The following is an 18626-nucleotide window of genomic DNA, read 5'->3' as shown; positions in this document are numbered from 1 at the left end:
GCACAACAACATTAATTAGAACATCTGTTTTTTACAGCCGTGTGACACGTGGAGATCGATGTCAACACCACAATATATCAAGATGGAGTTGATTCGTCCGTTTAGCGCAGTAGATTGTTTTAACATTTTTATCAAAGAAACAGCTTGATTTAAAAAAACAAAACAAGTTAAAAGTCATTTAAATCGAGTTCTCGTCGTCGCAGACGTTGCCATTTTCAAATGCATAAACATGACATCATGTCACTGCATTTTTAAGACCGAGCACGCCCAGATCGGACGCAGCCGACATTTCTGATTCAACCGTTTACATGACGTTTGCTTCAGATTGGCAAAAAGGAATATAATGTATGTACCAGACGTATGAATCCTAAAGAAATTTCATTTGGATGTGTCCTTGTTATTCCGATTGAGGTGTTTATATGGAGCATTTTCATTCCGTTTGGCCATTTCGGAATACAAGTAGTGCTATTGAATATTTTTAGAATCGATTAATCTATATATATTACAATTTTTATTAATGTGTATTGCAAAAGCATTTTTTCACAAATTACTGTTTATTAACCTGTGATTGCTGTTTATTTCATATTTCGTATTCATATAGTGATTAAAAAAAAGGGGGGGGTTGATGTACTATGTAACAGGTTCGATCATTGATTTCAAAAGTAAAAACTGATATTTTCAAACGTCTTATTTTGATTAAACACAGAAGATAATCTTTCGTGTCGGACTACAGAAATCAGTGAACAACTACTGTTGATATGCTGAACTCAGAATATTTGGACAATTTTAAATTAAAAGAATGACTCTAAATGATTACTCGATAGTGGTCGATTCATTTGATAATCGATTATTTGTAGAGGGTCACTGTGGGCTGGAGCCAAACCAAACACATTTTAGGAAATGTGCTGCTGGTAGCAAACAAGTCAAGACAATATGACAAAATATACATTTAGGACATAAACGCAGATGAATGTCGCTCTGCTGTCGTTGTGGATGTTGCAATGTTACACCACAGTTTCTACTTTGCTCCAGTGGGCCACTTTCTTGCTAGTCTTAGTCTCCTCAGGGATGGTGGCTTATAATACAATACTGTACAATTCTCGTCACTTGCGTACAATTTGGGTTAAGGGTACTCGGAAAAGTCATTGTGTCCTTCCTGACTGATTTTATTTTTCTGATGGTCCAACGGTGAACATCATTTGATGCCCAACCGAGGGAAGCAGAAGCACTAATTGCTAGCTAAAAGTCACCCTCTATAATTTGTAGTGGGAACGCTGGTTGGAAAAATCTTTGAGGGGGAAATATAGATTTCAAGCCCCCCCCCCCCCCCCCCCCCACTAAAATAAACCACCGCACATCCATGTTTTTTTTTTTTTGCTGGCTCTGCATTTTTTCCTGCAAGTGTAACCCGCCAGGAAACTGACTGGTCATTTAAGATGCAAGTCGACATGAGCGGTGAAGTGAAAAAGCGGGCAAACAAGCTGAAGCTTCCCGCTCTGTGTTAGACAAAGACGCTGGCGTCCTGTCAAGGCATCACAAACGCGGGTGCGGGTGGGGCTGGGGGGTGGTTCTATGCATTCTGGGGCACCGTCATTTGGGGATTCTTTATGGGTGACGTAAGTAGAGCACATGGATTCAATTAGGCCTTTTTATATGCATGCAAGGACGGCACGGATCTCTCCCCAGTGATAAAACAAAATAAGTAGTCGTCCGCAAAACTAACAGGAAATGCTTTAAAACAAGCCGGCCGCTTGATCGTGGATGTGTTTACATGCATTCATTGACGTGTAGTCAAAACCCAACCAGTCGGATCTCTTCTTCCTCTGCACGCTGTGACATGTTAAAGCCGTAAAGGGGATGTTGAAGTGCCGTGTAAAACGACACCGCTAAACAGGAAAAGTATAGACTGTGCACGTGAAAGAGGTCGCGTGAAGACGTGGGAAGTCTTGAGGCACGAACATCTCAACGGAGGGCCTTTTCCCACTTAATTGCAGGGGTTGCGATACTTGAGTGTACATACATGGAGAGAAAATAGGAGACATGTTGATCACTGTGGTGATGATCTTGCCTTTACTTCTTCAAACTGTTATTTTAAACAAGATGTTCTCAGTAGTATTTACATAGATTTGCTTCTTTTTTTTTTCCCCCAAGGGCACCAAGAATTTTTTATTTTTTTTATACTAAAGAAAAAAACATGACAACAATAGTGTTTTTAAAATGTGTTTATTAAACAAGAATAGACAGATTTTTGTGAGAATAAGTCTATTTAATTTATTTGTGTGAATGTGTTTGCAGTTATACATTTCTTTGAGTAAAAAGACACAAATGATAAAGTTGTACCGAAAAAATGTGTTCCTGTGTATAATACCCCCAAATCACCCTTAAAAAGCTGCTCTCCTCGCTGTACTATACAAATAAAGTGTAAATACTTTTAAATTCAGGTTATAAATATGCTTTTTTTCTCGTATCTATTAAGGGTGTGCCAAAAAATTGATTCTCATAAGAATCGTGATTCTCATTTAGTACGATTCAGAATCGATTTAAAATGTCCCAAAATTGATTTTATTTAAATTATTTTATACTGTCTTGCCTTTGTCTGTGTGTGCCTTTATTTGGAGCGCTGTTCACGTTGTACCCGATTTGGCCACTGAGGGGCAGTGTGGGTCCACGCGCTCTTATACACTGTTAAGTTGTAGCCACATTAGAGAGTAGAAGGAAAAAGTCACGATCAAGTTATTCCAATAAAAGTTCTTTTTTTTTGCAGTGTGGAGCCGTTTTTTTTTGAGTGATAAAAGTGCCGCGAGTGGCGCGCTAATTAGCATTAGCGAGTCAGACTGGAGTAGATCATTACAATTCCTTGCACATCTATAGATTGAAGTAAAAATTATTTCAATCAAATCATTTTCAATCAAAAATTGTTCTTAATCGAAAATCGAATCTCAGACCCAAAAATTGGAATCGAATCGTGAGACATTCAAAGATTCCCATCCCTAGTATCTATGATTAAGGTCTTTGAAAGTATTTTGAAAATCATGTTTTCAAAAATCTTGTTCTTTCACTCTATGCTATTTTACAAATTTTATGAAGCTGTTTTTTAGTTCTTGTCTTAGCTTTTAAATCTCTTTAAATGTTGCACTTTTAATTACAGTATTACAGGGCCTATTGATACCCATTTAAATTGTATAAAGTTAAAGTACCACTGATTGTCACTCCCAAATAAGTGGGGTGAAATTCTATTTAACAATTTCTATTAGTTTAACATATTTTTTTCCACTTTTGTTAACAAGAGTATGAAAACCTAGAAAAATCTTATTGTACATTTAGAACAACTATAAAATTTGATTGTGAGTTAACTAGAGAAGTCATGCAACATTTTTTTATATATATTTTTTAAATATTAATAATAATTCAAATTAAATTTTTTGTTTTTGTAAGGAAAAAATTATACAAAATTAGAGGCGTCAGGCGATTAAATTTTTTAATTGTAAGTAATCGCATGACTTTACTAGTTAACTCACATTATAGTCGTCAATGGCAGTGAATGAGTTAACTGTTTCTAGGGTGAGGACCAAAACACACGGTGAGGCTGCATTCAGCCACTTTGTTCCTCACCTATGGAATAGCCTTTTGGTGTTTTTAAGAGGAGGCTCATGGGATGTTGGGGGGAGGGATTGGTTCACTTTTTATTGTACTATAGATGTTTTAATTGTTCAGCACCTTGAGTTGCATTTTAATGTATGAAAGGTGCTTTATAAATAAAGTTTGATTTGATTTGTATGTGAAGCATCTTGAGTCACTTTACGTTGTGTACAAAATGCGCTATAAATCATTGATTCTATTTTTAACAATCTTACTGCCTATGCACCGGTAAGCATCTCAACAATGAGAATTTTTTGTATTTCTTATTAAGCCCCTGATTTGAATACCTACCCCTAACCCTCCCAACCCTGTCCCCCCCCCCCCCAAAATAAAAATGAATAAAAAAGCATTTACAGCAACAACTTCATTGACAAAATCTCGAGGCACACCACCCATAGGGAAAAAAACCTAAAACGGCTACAGAGTTATATTTTTTAACGCTTATATTATATATATGGTATATCATCAACTTTTACTCAATCTTTCTGAAAAACATACTTTTGTACGCTTTCAATTATATTTTTAATTTTTTTGCGCCGTTATGGTGCTTGTGGAGTCGCAATATGGCTCTTGGTGGAACAGAATTGTCAACAAATCGCTCCTCATGACGGCCGTTCTTCTGCACATCTCTTACTGTTATTTTGATTAATGTCACTCTTGTCTAAGTTGTCAAACCTGCAATTGAAGGCGAGGGGCGTAAATAAAAGTCACGACACAGTTCAGCTGTCAAGACACTTTTATTGCGACAAGGTCCGACAACAACAGTGCCTCTAACTGTGCGATTTTTTAGAGCCAGTCAGCGCGCAATGTCTTCCAAGCTTACTTTGAGCTTTGAAACTATTAAATGAATTGTAACGCAACACACATTTCACATACAATAACGATAACTGCGTTTCAAATATGGGGAGAATAATTAGTTAGATTAGTCCCTTCATGGAAAAAGATCGGTGTTAGTTTAACCGCCGTCGTTACCAATTACCGGTAGGTGGAATTGGACAATTTCTCACTAGTGTGCCATGGGACAGTTTTTGAGAAACACTGGAATAAAGATTCAAAGCATACCACTAACGTGTAAATGCTTTTAAATTCAGATTATAAACTATGCTTTCCCCCCCGTACCTATGATTAAGGTCTTTCAAAGTATTTTTAAAATCATGCTTTTAAAAAATCTTGTTCTTTCACTGTAAGCTCTTTTACTAATTTTAGTGAGTTATTTATTAATTTTTTTGTCTTAGCTTTTAAATCTCTTAGTCTTTAATTATTTTTAAATGTACTTTTAATTACACTATGTGAAGCATATTGAGTTACCGGTAAATGACGTTGTATACGAAATGTGCTATAATTAATCATTGATTCCTTTTTTTTATTTAGTATAAATTTTTTATACATGATTACTGTAAAAAAAAAAAAAAAATCCGTGAATAACACTTTCTTCTTCTTTTTTACAACCTTACCCCCATGTGAACATTTTTATTTTTTATTAAGCCCCCAGTTTTTTTTTCTTTACGCTAATATTTATTCAAGCATTTTGATTGTTTAACGCTGAAAGAATCGATGTAGAAATATTTCTTCTGTGAGTTTACGTGCGTTCTCAAGCAAAATACCGAATTATCACATGTGAAGCTGTCTATGGATTTCAAAAAGCAAAAAAAGTAGTTTGGTCCTCAGTAGGTCTTCACTTCCTGCTGAGCCACTTCCAGAAGGATCTGGAGCTTCTTGTTGCAGTAATTGAACGCGCGTCTCCATCTGGGCGGCAGTCGGGAGCGGTGCACGGTAGCGTAGTACAACGGCACACCGGTCAGCGTCAGGGCGCAGCTCCGTCCCGTGTTCCAGGGGTCCGAGTACAGCGACAGGCCCACGATGAAGAAGCACACTGCGGTGAAAGTGACTGCGATGACCAGGGGGACCTTAAAAGGCCGAGGGAGCTGCGGGAAGCGGTAGCGGTGCACGAGCATCCCCAGCGTCGCTAAGGCGATGAAGAACCAGCGAGCGAAGGAGGCCAAGCTGATCAGGTGTTGGATCTCCTCGGTGATCAGCATCAGCACCACGAACGGGTAGAGAAACAAAATGGCTGGCAGCGGCGTGTGTCTGCGGATGTGAATCATAGAGAAGAGCTGGGGCCACTGGCCCTCTCTGGCCCCCACAAACAACATCCTGGGTGAGGAAAAGAACCCCCCATTGAGGGCTCCCAGGCAGGACAGCGCCACCAGGAGGGGAATGACGGTCGACACGCCCTGGAGCGCGCGGTTGGCGAATGTCACGGCTACGGCTTCAGACATGAGGAGCTCGCCAGGCGTCATCACCGTGTAGTAGGACACGTTGACCAGCACGTAGAGCACCGTTACTGTCACCATGGAGCACATGATGGCCAGCGGGATGGTCCTGTTTGGGTTGATGACTTCCTCCGTGACCATGTTGAGATAAAACCATCCTCCGTATGCATACAGGCCGTTGTAAAAGGCCAGCGGCAGCTTGTCCAACGTCAACGCCTCCAGCTCAAAGCCGTTCTGGAAGTTCTCCGTTTTCCCTTTGGCCAGCGCCATGACGCCAGGCACGATGATGAGGACCAGGGCAAAGGTCTTGATGAAGGTCAAGGTGACCTGGGTGCGAGTGGCCATGGTGACGCTCCAGCAGTTGACGACCACCACGAAGGTCACTCCCAGCAGGCTAACGAGTCGGATGAGCGACGTTGGGGCTTCGCAGGGGGCAAAGAAGGGCTCCACCACGTAGCGGCCAAAAGCTAGTGACACGTAGGAGGCGACGGCCGGCCTGATGAAGAGGAATTCCGCCCACAGGCGTAAAAAGGCAGGAAGTGGCCCCAGGGTCTCCAGTAGATAAGTGTAGTGACCCCCCGATTTGGTGAAGGTGGTGCCCAGTTCAGCGTAACACAGCGCTCCAAAAAAGGAGAGCACCCCACAGAGTGTCCACACCACCAGCGAGAGGCCCACGCTGCCGCTGTTCATCAGAACCCCCTTGGGGGCGATGAAGATGCCGCTGCCCACCACCGTGCCGATGACGAAGGACACGGCAGGCACCAGGCCGATCTCCCGCCGCAGGTGCACCGCCTCGCCGTCGGGCCGACTGCCGTCATCCTCCTTCTTCTGCCTCATGACGCTGACCTCTCTCTCGATGGGTTCACTCAACGCAAACGATCCTCAACACTCTGCCTGGCCCTTTCAGAAATAAAGCGAATGCGGGGAAATTCACCAAACACTTGCAATCCCTCCCCAATCCTCTCTGTGCCTCCTTCTTTTCTCATTCACTGATTGGCTCTCCCGCCTGAGACCCCAGAGGAGGAACAAAGCCACAGCTTTTGCCTTGGCCTCGGACATTAACGGGCCGTTAAAATGCTGGGGCACTGTTTTGCTTTTGTGTGTGACACAGAAAAGGAGGAAGAGGAGGAGGGAGGCAGCTGCACAAACTCGGTAAACAACAACGCGTCCGGCAAGAACCCTATGGCACTTGTGCAACTTTGCATTCCACTGTCATTTTGTCAATTAAGCCCATCATAAAAGTGTGAAAACGAGGCATTCATGCCGTTAAATGTGTCTCGTAATAAAAGCAACAAGAGTCACGCAAAGTTTGATCCATTCAAGTTTTCTCTCTGCTGAGGCTGGCTGCGGCATTCAATCCCCCCCCCCCCCTCCATATATATTTATTGTTTCTTTTTTTTTCAATTTTCAGCCCGTCGTGCAAGATTTATTTTTTCTTGCTCTCCCTGAATACGAACTCCTTCTCTTGAAACAGCAGGAACCGCACCAGTACGGCGCTGTTTTGATTCGGCTTCCTGGGTGCCAAAGTGCGATGGGCTCGTTCTAATGTGAATGTTTTGTAGGGCGATAAGCCCGAGCCAGTTCGGTAACATTTCCTTTATAAAATCAATGAGTGGTCGCGTCCCTCTCGACTCTCCCTCTCGAATTCCAAAGATGCGCAAGTTCTTTCTCCTTCCCCGATTCTACAAGTCTTCGGTTTTTGCCTCCAGGAGAGAGATTCGCTTAGTAGCTGATCTCAGAGCTGTTTCAATTTCTCCTTGGGCCGATTCCGCCTCACCAATACCATTCTCGGCCTGGTCAAGCCGGGCTGTATTGTTAGCGACGTCTTGTTTCATCTCGTCGACTGTGTTGCGAGCGCGTTTTGTCATGCCCACCAATTGTTGATCCACGACATCGAATCTTGTTCCAAATTCTGACCGCAGTGAGCGGAGTTCGCACATCACAACTTCAATGCTAGCCATGTTAGCATTAGCCGAGTTAGCGTCAGCGCTGTTCGGAGAGCTAAGCTGGGTCACGCGTGTACCCGTTTTTGGTGCACGAGTGAAAAGTTCACACTGTTTTGCACTCGATGGTTTTGGCATTTCTTCCTCACTTCCTTTTAAGGGATGTGAGCAGTTTTTAAGGGTTACTGTTTAAAAAATGAAGAAGCTACGCTGCCATTTTCTTTGCAGCCGGAAATGAAGTCCCGTCTTGCCCTCCTTTAAAATCTTCTTTCTTATTTTTGGTTAGACATTTGTGATCCACACCCGTAAGGATGGTCTTTGCTTTAATTGTTGTTCTTACACGGTAGTTTTGCTTTTCGTCTCTGTGGGAGACTCGCCTTGTAATGTCACAATGAAGCTGAACAAGTTCAATCAAGTCAGATAATGTGTGACAAAAAAAGTGGATTAGGTAGTGTGGACCCCCTTGTGTGGAAACGGGCACAGTGCAAGAGGGTGCGTAGAACGTGCCCCGCGCAGGTGTTGGGCAAGTTGACAACCTCGGAGAACCTGATTGCAAAAATGAATATGATGACAATGAATGGTTCGTTCACTAAAGCAAGACTCGTGAAAATTCAAAAAAAAAAATTCTCGAGGTTAAACCACCCTATTTATTGAAGCACTGTGTTCCGTCCCAAGAAGGACTGTCAGCTTGATGATGTCATTTGGGCGATATTGTCACAGATTGCACATTATTGTAGCTCAACTTGTGACAAGCCAGCCACATCAGCTGATGCACCATTATCAGATGATTACTCTGTGATTCATTATTTCATATTATGCAAGATTATGAGATATTAATCTGATTATTCATGTAATGTCTTCTTTATTTATTTGTTTGAACAAGGCGGGAGTTGAGCTCATAAAAATTGCAATTTTTAAGTGAATAGTTATGTTATGAGTACAAAATGGACAGATGGAAAACATTTTGGGGGAGGAAAAAACTATTTTGTGTTTTTTTTCTATCACATCAGAATAAAGTATTTGATTTGACAATACTGATGTATTATTTTACTATGTAGTATGAAATGTTATGATTGCCATTTTTTAAATGATGCTTCTAAACATCATGACCCAGCATCATGTTTATGTTCTACATAGGGATAGACCGATAATCAGCCCGGCCGATTATTGGCGCAGATATTGGGCATTTTGACAAATATCGCTATCAACCATTTTTCAAAATCTGACAACTTTATAAGAGATTCTGCTGAGCCTGGGAACCTTCTGAACCTTTTGTTTTTGTTCGACATTAAAGTAAAGAAATGTGAAAGTTTAAGATTTCAGGATTTTTTTTTATTTTGGAAAAAACAGAGCTTTGGTATTTACTTCTGTAAGTTTCCATTTAACTTTTTAAGACGTACTGATATCTATTTTTTTGAAATTTAAAATTAAGTATATCGTCCCCCACCACCCTTTCTTTGTATTCTTTGAATAAGCTTTTAGTTTGTAGACAATAATGACAACTTTAGAAGAAAAAAGTCCCAAAATTATTAAAACAAAATTCATATTTTTCTTTTTAGTCTTATTTTGGGAGTGGACGTACAATTCAATTTGTATGTAAAACAATGATGAAATGTTGTTGTATAAATGTTATTGTAACAAATGACAATTGTGTATAATGAGGAGTGATTTATTAATATCGACTTGTCCTTCTTCTTTCAGACTCTTTTGTCAACAGCCAGGAATGGACGCTGAGCCGGTCTGTGCCAGAGCTGAAAGTGGTGAGTAACAACCACCCTCCTCCCAAAGATCCCCAGTCAGCTCCATTTTACAATCGTTCAAAACAAAATTATTGTCAGTGTGACCCTGGAGTTCATAAGCGACATGCTTATGTATTACTGTTTCTTTGGGAACACTAAAAGGAATTGGTTTGATATTTACCTGCCAATTAGCTGGAGTCCCTCCCCCCCCCTTTTTTTTCCTGTATTGTAACAAATGTGTTTCCATGGAGACGCATGGTGGGAAGAGTGACAGTTTTGGTGCTGGATGAGTGTCGCGTCCTGGGTGCGATCCCACCCTTCAGCCGGCCAAAAAGCACAGCGATCATCCACGAGTCGACCAATAGAAAATGGAGCACTTCCATTCTTGGCACCACTAAGACTTAAAAGGCAGCTCCAACTTCTGCTGGTGTTAATTGGCTGCGTCCGCACGGGGGTTTGTTCAGCAAAGACACAATTAAACCTCTGAGAAGAAAAACAATCATTTGGTGCACAACTTTCAAAGATGAAGTAAAAGTTCATGCAGATAAGACATCAGCCGAACGGTGTCAATTTCTTTTTAAGCAAAAGATAAATCGCTTTTGGTCTTTTTCAGCTTTAGCCTTGTCTAGCCATGAGTAGAAACTCTAAAGCTCAATCTCCTGGAGATATTGTGCCCTTTTTGTCTTTTATTTTAACAATTTAAAATAGTCCCCAAGTATCTTAATAACTTGTCTGTGACGTGCTTTTGTCAAAGAACCCCGAAGATCAAGATAGATTTGCCGCCATCAAGGCGAAGATTAGTAACCTAAAGGAGAGAATCTGTCCCGTGGAAGGATAGTGCTAGCTCGCGCAGGTGGCGCTCATAGATGGTAGTTGTTTCATAGTTTGTGTTACACGAACACAATAGTTCCAATTACAAAGAGAGTATTTTCTTACGAAGAATGTTCTTAGCGAGTTCACGATATTCTGCGTACTTCTGAGTGACAAATGGCCATGTGTATGTGTGTTGTGGCGCAAGTTAGCTTAGCGCCTAGCATTCCCCCAAGTTCATGAGTAGCCGGGAAGGCAGGGAGGAGCAATTTTCTTTGTTCCGTTGATATGGACACAAGAGGCGCTTGACTCATTTAGCTATTTTCAGCAATAATAAGTTAATATTTTATCTATAATTAATGTGATAAATTCATTGTTTTTCATGTACAATTAATACCATTTTTTTGGGTTTGGTCATGTATTGTTACCTGAGCCCTAAGCACACGTGATGTCATTTTCAGTCGACAGCAAAAGACAAAATGTGTTTTTAAAGGGATTATTTCAATTGTACATGAAAAATAATGAGTTTATCAAATTAATATAACTTCTTACTGCTGAAAATGGCTAAATGTGTCACGTATCTCTTTAACTAGCTTGGAGCTGGTTAAGAAAAATGGTTCTGGCAGGCGACCGCTCCTCTAGCTTCTTGGTCAGATGTGCTTGTCGCCATTTTTCAAAATGTCTTTCAAGTCCACACAAATTGGATGTTGTAACGCTCGGTGTTCCACTGTATTCCGGCTGGAAGCATCTCCAAATTGAGAGACAGTGCTGAGGCAGCGTTTCGTTTCGTTGCGTGGCCGGTGGTGGTAGCCTTTCTGAGTTGACTCATTGTTTTCACAGCACACAGCCTACATGTTTTGCTAACTTACTCACACACTACATTGCGAGCTCTTGAAGTCGTGGCGAGGAAAATCTGATGCAGATTGCCCGTCATGCGTCCTTTATAATTAGAACCATACCTGACTTTAGCACCCACTTGTGATCTTTGGACGAGGGGGGGATGAGGTATGTCGTATGTCGTAGCCCCGTTTAGTTCTGAACAGACTTGCTGATTTCCACCCCCACCCCCTGAAAAGTTTTTTTTAAACCCCTTTACACCGGCAGGAGGAAACACAGCACAGCTTGTAACCAATCACATGTATGCTAATTGCTGAGTGACTTTTCTCCCAAGAAGCCCTTAAACAAACACGTGCACTCTCCTTTACATCCATCCCACTGTGATCCGAGCTGAGCCCAACATTTTTACTTTGACGATCCTCTCTGCAAGCTGCAGCTGCTTTTAATTTTGCAGCAGTAAAAAAAATAAATAAGGAAGTGGTGGACTTTTTGTTGGTGTAATTAAGTTGCACTCTGCTGATGATTAAGAGCTGAAAGATTATGCGCCAAACATAAAGAGAAAATATAATTAAAAGAAGGCGCATCATGTGACTTTCATTTACTGTACATAAGATGATAATGTAATGTGGCATTTTTATAGCAACTCATCTGTTGCAACTACAGTGCAAAAAAATATCATAAAAAATATATATTTAATGTACAGTGAACCACAACATATTTGTGGTTCAACATTCGTGAATTTTAGAACCTCCACTAAGAAAGTCACCTATTCTTTCTGTATATCCAAAGCAATAAAAGTATTTCTTAAAGGGGAAGTCAACGCCAAAAACAAATCTTGACAATAATGGGTATTCTGGTTAAGATTGCGTTATTGGAATATGTTAAGCAGCAAAATACAGCAGCTTTTACCAATATCAGATGGCGGCCATTTTGCCCCTTGCTGCCCAGTAAAAATGACATCACAGTTGCTCAGGTCTCAGGTAACAACCAATCACAGCTCAGCTTCAGAAAACAGGTGAGCTGTGATTGATTGTTGCCTGAGACCTGAGCAACTGTGATGTCATCTTCAGTCGACAGCAAGTGGCAAAATGGCCGCCCCTGAGATGGATAAAGACGGCTGGATTTTGCTGTATAACTCATATTCCACAAATGTAATATAAATCAGAAAGTCATGTTGAGACTAGTAAGGCCACATATAACATATTATTGTCAGGAAATGTTTAAGTTTGACTTCCCCTTTTAAGCTACTGAACGCAGAAAATTCATTTTGAATCGCTACTGCCACTTGTTGATGAAAAATGAAACTGCACGCATATGTCACATTCGCAGGCAGACGGCGGGAAATTCGAACCCGAATCCAGTCTAAAATTTATTGACCAGATGCTTGCAGGAGTACCCATTGTGAACAGCTAAGGTGTTAATCTACTAAATAGATGTTTCAGTCATAAATGGTCAATTAAAAAGGCTATTGTAATGATATTTTTGGGCAAATTGTTACAGAGAGCAGCTTTAATTTACTTTGGCACCATCTTGTGGCAACTTGATGCCAAGTTGAGTTGAGGAGTTCCAGTTAGAGTCTGTTGTATGTGAACTACTAACGGCTCTCTAGTTGTACGTGAAGTAATCACTGAATTAAATTCCATTTGTGTTTTTTTCCAATGCAGTACATTTGTTTAGTACAGTTAAGTTGTATTTTAACTTGAACTAAGTTTTCACTACAACAAATCATATTCTATTATATTAATTGTAGGTAATGGTGTGTAATTGTTTTTTATTATTATTATTATCATTATTTTTACTAATATAGTGCAGCTCATCGTCTGGCTAGCAGACGTCACGGCTAGTGGCAGTACATTTACTGCACTTTTCAACAACAACAAAACAACCAATAATATATATATATATATATATATATATATATATATATATATATATATATATATATATATATATATATATATATTATATTTAAGCTACTGTATTGCATTTATATTTATTTGAGGAATTTGTATTTGCATTTTTTTTTCTCGAATGTTTTAAAATATCATGATCTGTATTTTGTTACCGTATTGTACCCAACTGAAAACAATGTGACAATGTACAGTAAATTACACAGCCCAGATCTAGATTTGTGTGTATGGCATCCATATTCCTATATAATCTCCCTACCACATGGTGAGAAAATATCATCATGCTGTCATTTTCTCATCTTTTGACCAGTTGTCTGTCCCATTTGATGAGTTATTTCATTGTTATTGCAAGTCCCCTTCGTCCCCGGCATTTGATTCATTTGCACTGTGTAGCTAGCTGCCATGATTTGAAATGTAACTAAATAGCTGTAAATGGCTCTCACTCATTTCTCTTGTCTTTCTGTTGTGTTTGCAGGGAATTGTGGGGAATCTGTCCAGCGGGAAGTCGGCCTTAGTCCACCGCTACTTGACGGGGACGTATGTGCAGGAGGAGTCTCCTGAAGGTAAGAGCTCCATGCAGCAGCTACATGAGGGTAGCGAGGCAAGGCAAAGCAACTTCATTTATATAACACATTTCACACACACGGCAAGTTGTGCTTCATGCAGTCGAAAGCACTACACAGTCTAAATGCATTTACCACAGAACAGCTGAATATAATCACAAAGCTGGGAGAAGAAAAGTATATTTTTTAAATTACTAACAGAACATATAATGACAACATTTAAACACATTTAGAAACAACATATTTACAGACTTTTAATCTATTTCCTTCCATTGTAGTGAAGTTGATTCTAAAATTAATTTTTCTTCTATTCTTTTTTCATTACATTTCTTCTTTTTTTCTTGAGAGAGCTCAGTAATTTTTCATTCGGTAAACTTACCGATTCAACATGTCATCATCATCATCATCATCATTGCTCTCTCTTTTTTTTGTGTGTGTGCGTGAGTGAGTGTGTGTGCGTGCATGTGAGTTTGTGCTCATTAATTCAACTGAAACCTATTAAAAAATCCCATACCCTTCACCTAAACCGAATACTTCAGAATCCCGCTAGAGTCGTGAAGTTGTCAGGAGACCCGAGGAAGGATCAAAGAAAAGAAAGAAAAGTGAAATCCAGCACCGACCAGACACCACCTACTACCCACAGGGTTACAAACCAGAATCTTTCACCAACCCCAGAAACATCTAAATTCCAACACATTAGGGAGACCTCAAGAGACCAAAGGAAGGATAGATGAAGTTAGATCCACAGACACCCCCTCAGGCCGCGGCAGCGCAAGGGCACGACCCTCGGGCCCCGCGGGGTCCACCGGCCGGACAGCAAACCCAGGAGCCCGGAGCGCCCCCCCCATCCCAACACGGCCCGCTCCCCCAAGCCCAACGCAGCAGAACGGGGCATTACATTGCATTGCAGATATATTGCATCGGGACTCAAAATCAAGTAACTTGGACGTGGCCTCGTGCGGGGGGAAAAAAAAATCAAACCGACAAATATTTGGGTCAAAATTAAATTGAAAATAATTTAATTTAATAATAATAATAACAATAATAATAACAATATCAATAATAATGATAATAATAATAATGACAGTTGGGTCCAAATTAAACCTATCTGGGTAATAAAAAAGGACCCAGCTTTTTTTGATTGTTTTGTACAAAACAACTCAATATTCTTTTTATTTATCTATTTATTTATTATTATTTTTATTTTTTTATTACTCAAATTGGTTTAATTTGGACCCAGTGTGAGTGTACAATTTACATTATTATTATTATTATTATTATTATAATAAATTAAATTATTTTACATTATTTCCAATCTAATTTTTATTCAATAAAAATATCATTTAATTGTTTATCATAATTTATTTGTGACCAAATATTGGATTGTTAACTAACTAGCTAATGAAACATTCTACAATCGCATTCTACAATCGCATTCTCAATTTTTTTCCAGTCATGGCGGATCCAAATAAAAGTGTTTTGTTTACCAAAAGTTGGTCACTAATAGCTAGCTAGCTATTGTAGCATTTGACAGTCTTCACTCATTGCTACAAATTGCAATAGCAGACTAAAATGCACAACACCAGTCATGGCAGATAAAATTATTCAATTTTCCTTTTCTGCGTGATGGTGTTTCATACAGGACTCTGCCAAGCTGATCGTGTCATGGGCAGAGAAACTGTGCGGGGATGGTTATACAACTCATGGACACTTTTTCAGAAAAAGTGATCTAAACGAGAACCAGCTATCCACTGTTTCTAAACTTAAAAATGTAATTTTCTTTCATATCTGTGCCCTCAAAAGTTCTCAACGTAAAGGCTACTCTCCTGAGCCGTTAATCCCAGAAAATTTCGCCTCAGTTTCAATTGCGGAGACGTGAAGATGACAACCGAAGCGTATCAGCGGAATCGTAATGAGAACGCCGCCCTCTGGCCCCACTTCGGCATCCTCAAAGATGAACTGGGTTGTAGCATGCAATCCCGGATTTTCTGTCATTTTGCTGCAACCTTCCCGACCGGGCGCGATTTATCCCTGCCGCACACACCTCTCGACGTTCCCGATTAGCAGCCGTGTTGTGCATATTTCCAATCATCCCGATAAAAGAGCTTTTTTAATATGCAGTGCGTGAAAAAAAGAAACAAGCTCCGGGGTTTGTTGCCATGGCAACAACGGATGGAGCGCCGTCAGATGTCAAGGTCTGAGCTTCTGTGTGAGTGCCGCCCACCTCGGCCTTTCTCTCTCTCTCTCTCTCTCTCTCTCTCTCTCTCTCTCTTTTTATTTTATTTTTTAAGTTCAACCTGACCTGCTCACGTAACTCATCATCATCCTCATCACCACCACCATCATCATCATCATCATCATCATCATAGAAGGAGCTTGAAGACACCTCTGGGTGGTTATGTAACAAAATCCATAGTCTGACAATATATATGCTTCCATTGCAGACTCTCGCTCCATAAATCATTCATCGGGTGCCTTGTTCTGATCCCTGTTACGAGAGCCGGCAGACGCTCTCTTTCTCGACGCTTTGTCTGACTCGTCAAAAGCTTCAGTAAAAAAAAAAGAAAAAAATCTGCCGCTGCGTGGATGGCTCGCCGTTACACAAGCATCATTCATCCAGCAAGCTGAGAGTGTCCAGCCTCTGCTAAGCAGGCTAAAGTGGACTCGACGAGGTGCCAGGGTGACCGACTCAAGTGGCTTTACTCGCCGAGATGAGATGAACTCGAGTCAACCTTTTGAAAGAATGGACACTTGCTTATGTAATCTAATGAGAGTCAGCCAACACGGCGGAAACTTCTGAGGCCAAGCACAGTCCATCCTGGACGCTCGTCAAACACATTTTCCCAGAGGCAATGAAATACAGTCAACATCATCATCATTCTTGCTTGCCACGCAATAAGTTAACCACTGCGAAAACATAAAAATAAAAATAAAACACTATTACTATTATACAAGCCATTCAAGGGATTGTGTGTAAATAATGGTAGGTCGAGTAATCACTAATTATGTTACATAGGTCGCGCCACGCCTTTGGGAGGCTGACGTGTTCCACTACCATTTTTCTGCTACAGATGACCAAAGGAGAAGAACTTTGCAAACGTAGTTAGCCTCTGGTGGTGCTTGCAGCTAGTGTCGGACCCAATGATCGACTGTCTCTTACCTTCCACAGCAGGTGGTTGTCGCTGAGTCCCGCGATTCGGGCTCCCGCCACTGCTTTGCTCTCGTTAGCCTTTGCTAGCTTCTGCCGCTAGCCGGCCATGTTAGCCGCTCCAGCTAGTTCTTGCTCACCAGGCTGCTTGCTCGCTTCCGCCAAATAAAAATTGGTAGTGTAACACTCGATTTTCGTGAAATAGTTGCTACTGGACAGAAAGCGCAGCCCGTTCCAAAAACTACTTTCCATAGCTGAAAGTTTGTACTGAAAATACAGTCTGTGTCTACCATGCTAGCTGCTAAGTGTGGTTCTCCTCCGTCAAAACTAAACAAAAACACTGACCCGTTGTGGTTAAAAGTATTGACCACTCTAGTGGGGTTTCCATCCACCCATTTTTATTCGAATTTTCAAGGAATGCAAAAATAAAACTGATCGGAAAAAAAGGGCCCAAAATTCACCCAAAAAGGTTTTACGCTTGGAGGGGGTGGATTTTGAAGCGTATCGAAAAAAGGAAAATGCGAATTTTGGCTATAGAAACAGGTTTTGCGAATAAACGCCGGATACACGTCGCACGTTTTGATCGGATTTTACGTCACACGTACGTTTGTAGTCACAAAGCAATGGCGGACGATAAAGTAAGGTATGTTTGGGGGGGGGGGGACAAAACAGAAATCTTTTTGGAATTAATTTAAGGAGCGAATATTAATGCAATTTTAGATGGAAAACAACAAAGAAACGCTACGGTTTAGCAAGCATTACAAAAGCAAACTCATACGACGTCATCGCACGGCGCAGTCGCGTCCTGTTCTTCTTTTAAATTACTAGTAGATCACATGTCTGTGGTGTATACCGCCACCTAAAGCGGCGGAGACCCCTCTCAATATTGACAAAAGAAGAACAGATGGAAACGTGCAGTCCGTTTTGTGCATTTTCAGTCAATTCGCTTAAAAAAAATTCCAAACAATTGGATGGAAACCCCATTATTGTTTCCTTCGGGTAACTTAGCATTAGCCTTTTTGTCGGCGTAAAAGTTACACCTCACCAACTGCTGAAAGTCCACAAATGGCTGCCACTTGTGTAACACTCCTTTTTTTCATGAGTATTATAGTTCCAAGCGAAGGTCGTGGAGAAAGAGCAGCACACGAGAGGGAATTATAGCTTCAAAGAAATCTTTATTCAGTGGCCTCATTCCAGAGTGACAATATAACTCTCTCAATCCGTTTTATCATTCACCTCATCACCACAGGTATCCTTCCGGCTTCACAACTCGTTCCTCAAATAAGAAATGAAATAGGTCCACACAAATACATACATCAATGTAGAAATAAATCTTCTTCGTCGTAATTGCTGGTCGGCTTGCGAAATGTGGTCTCTCTGAGGCGCCATGGTGTGCGTGCTTGAAAATGGCTGCATATTAATTCACCACTAGATGGCACTAAATAATACACACTGTCACTTTAAAATATGTTTTCATATGCCCCCTTAAACGCTTACTGAACTGAGGTCTTGTGTGATATATAGTTGAAGTTTTGTTAGGTTTCAGTGACAAAATGAACTTGGAGAGCATTTCTTACCCTGACAAAGCGTTCTCATTCTTTATCATCTTCAATATCATCTTCTTTATCACCAAGAAGCCTGCGTGCAGCTAGAAAATCACATAGTTGTGAAAAATGTATGTAATAATTTTTCTGCAGGGACACGTTAGCTCTCCCGTTTTTTGATTCATATCCTAATCGCAACAGACTATTATTCAATTTTGTC

At 40.6% G+C, this 18626-nt stretch overlaps 2 protein-coding genes across 3 annotated transcripts in view; one reads left to right on the top strand and one right to left on the bottom strand.

Annotated features, from left to right (window-relative positions):
- The window catches only part of agap3 (ArfGAP with GTPase domain, ankyrin repeat and PH domain 3), a 123301-nt gene that overhangs the window by 7777 nt on the left and 96898 nt on the right, over positions 1 to 18626 (top strand). For both annotated transcript variants that reach the window (XM_086083215.1, XM_086083206.1), the window contains exons 2-3: positions 9557 to 9615; positions 13627 to 13714. In XM_086083215.1, the coding sequence (XP_085939341.1) occupies positions 9557 to 9615; positions 13627 to 13714 (147 nt within the window). The remainder of the gene's footprint in view (positions 1 to 9556; positions 9616 to 13626; positions 13715 to 18626) is intronic.
- On the bottom strand, positions 4358 to 6947 carry LOC147181209 (cystine/glutamate transporter). Its single transcript, XM_086092730.1, has one exon. The coding sequence runs from the start codon at positions 6747 to 6749 to the stop codon at positions 5304 to 5306; it is 1446 nt and encodes a 481-aa protein (XP_085948856.1). The 5' UTR covers positions 6750 to 6947; the 3' UTR covers positions 4358 to 5303.

The sequence above is a fragment of the Leptonotus elevatus genome, chromosome 1 (genome assembly GCF_054856555.1).
Source record: "Leptonotus elevatus isolate MCC_2025b chromosome 1, RoL_Lele_1.0, whole genome shotgun sequence".
Taxonomy (NCBI): Eukaryota; Metazoa; Chordata; class Actinopteri; order Syngnathiformes; family Syngnathidae; genus Leptonotus; species Leptonotus elevatus.
Note: the sequence above shows the minus strand (reverse complement) of the source record. Positions and strands in the feature narration are given on the sequence as shown.

Coding starts and splice junctions, on each gene's coding strand:
- LOC147181209 (XM_086092730.1), bottom strand. CDS start 6,749: ATGAGGCAGAAGAAGGAGGATGACGGCAGTCGGCCCGACGGCGAGGCG.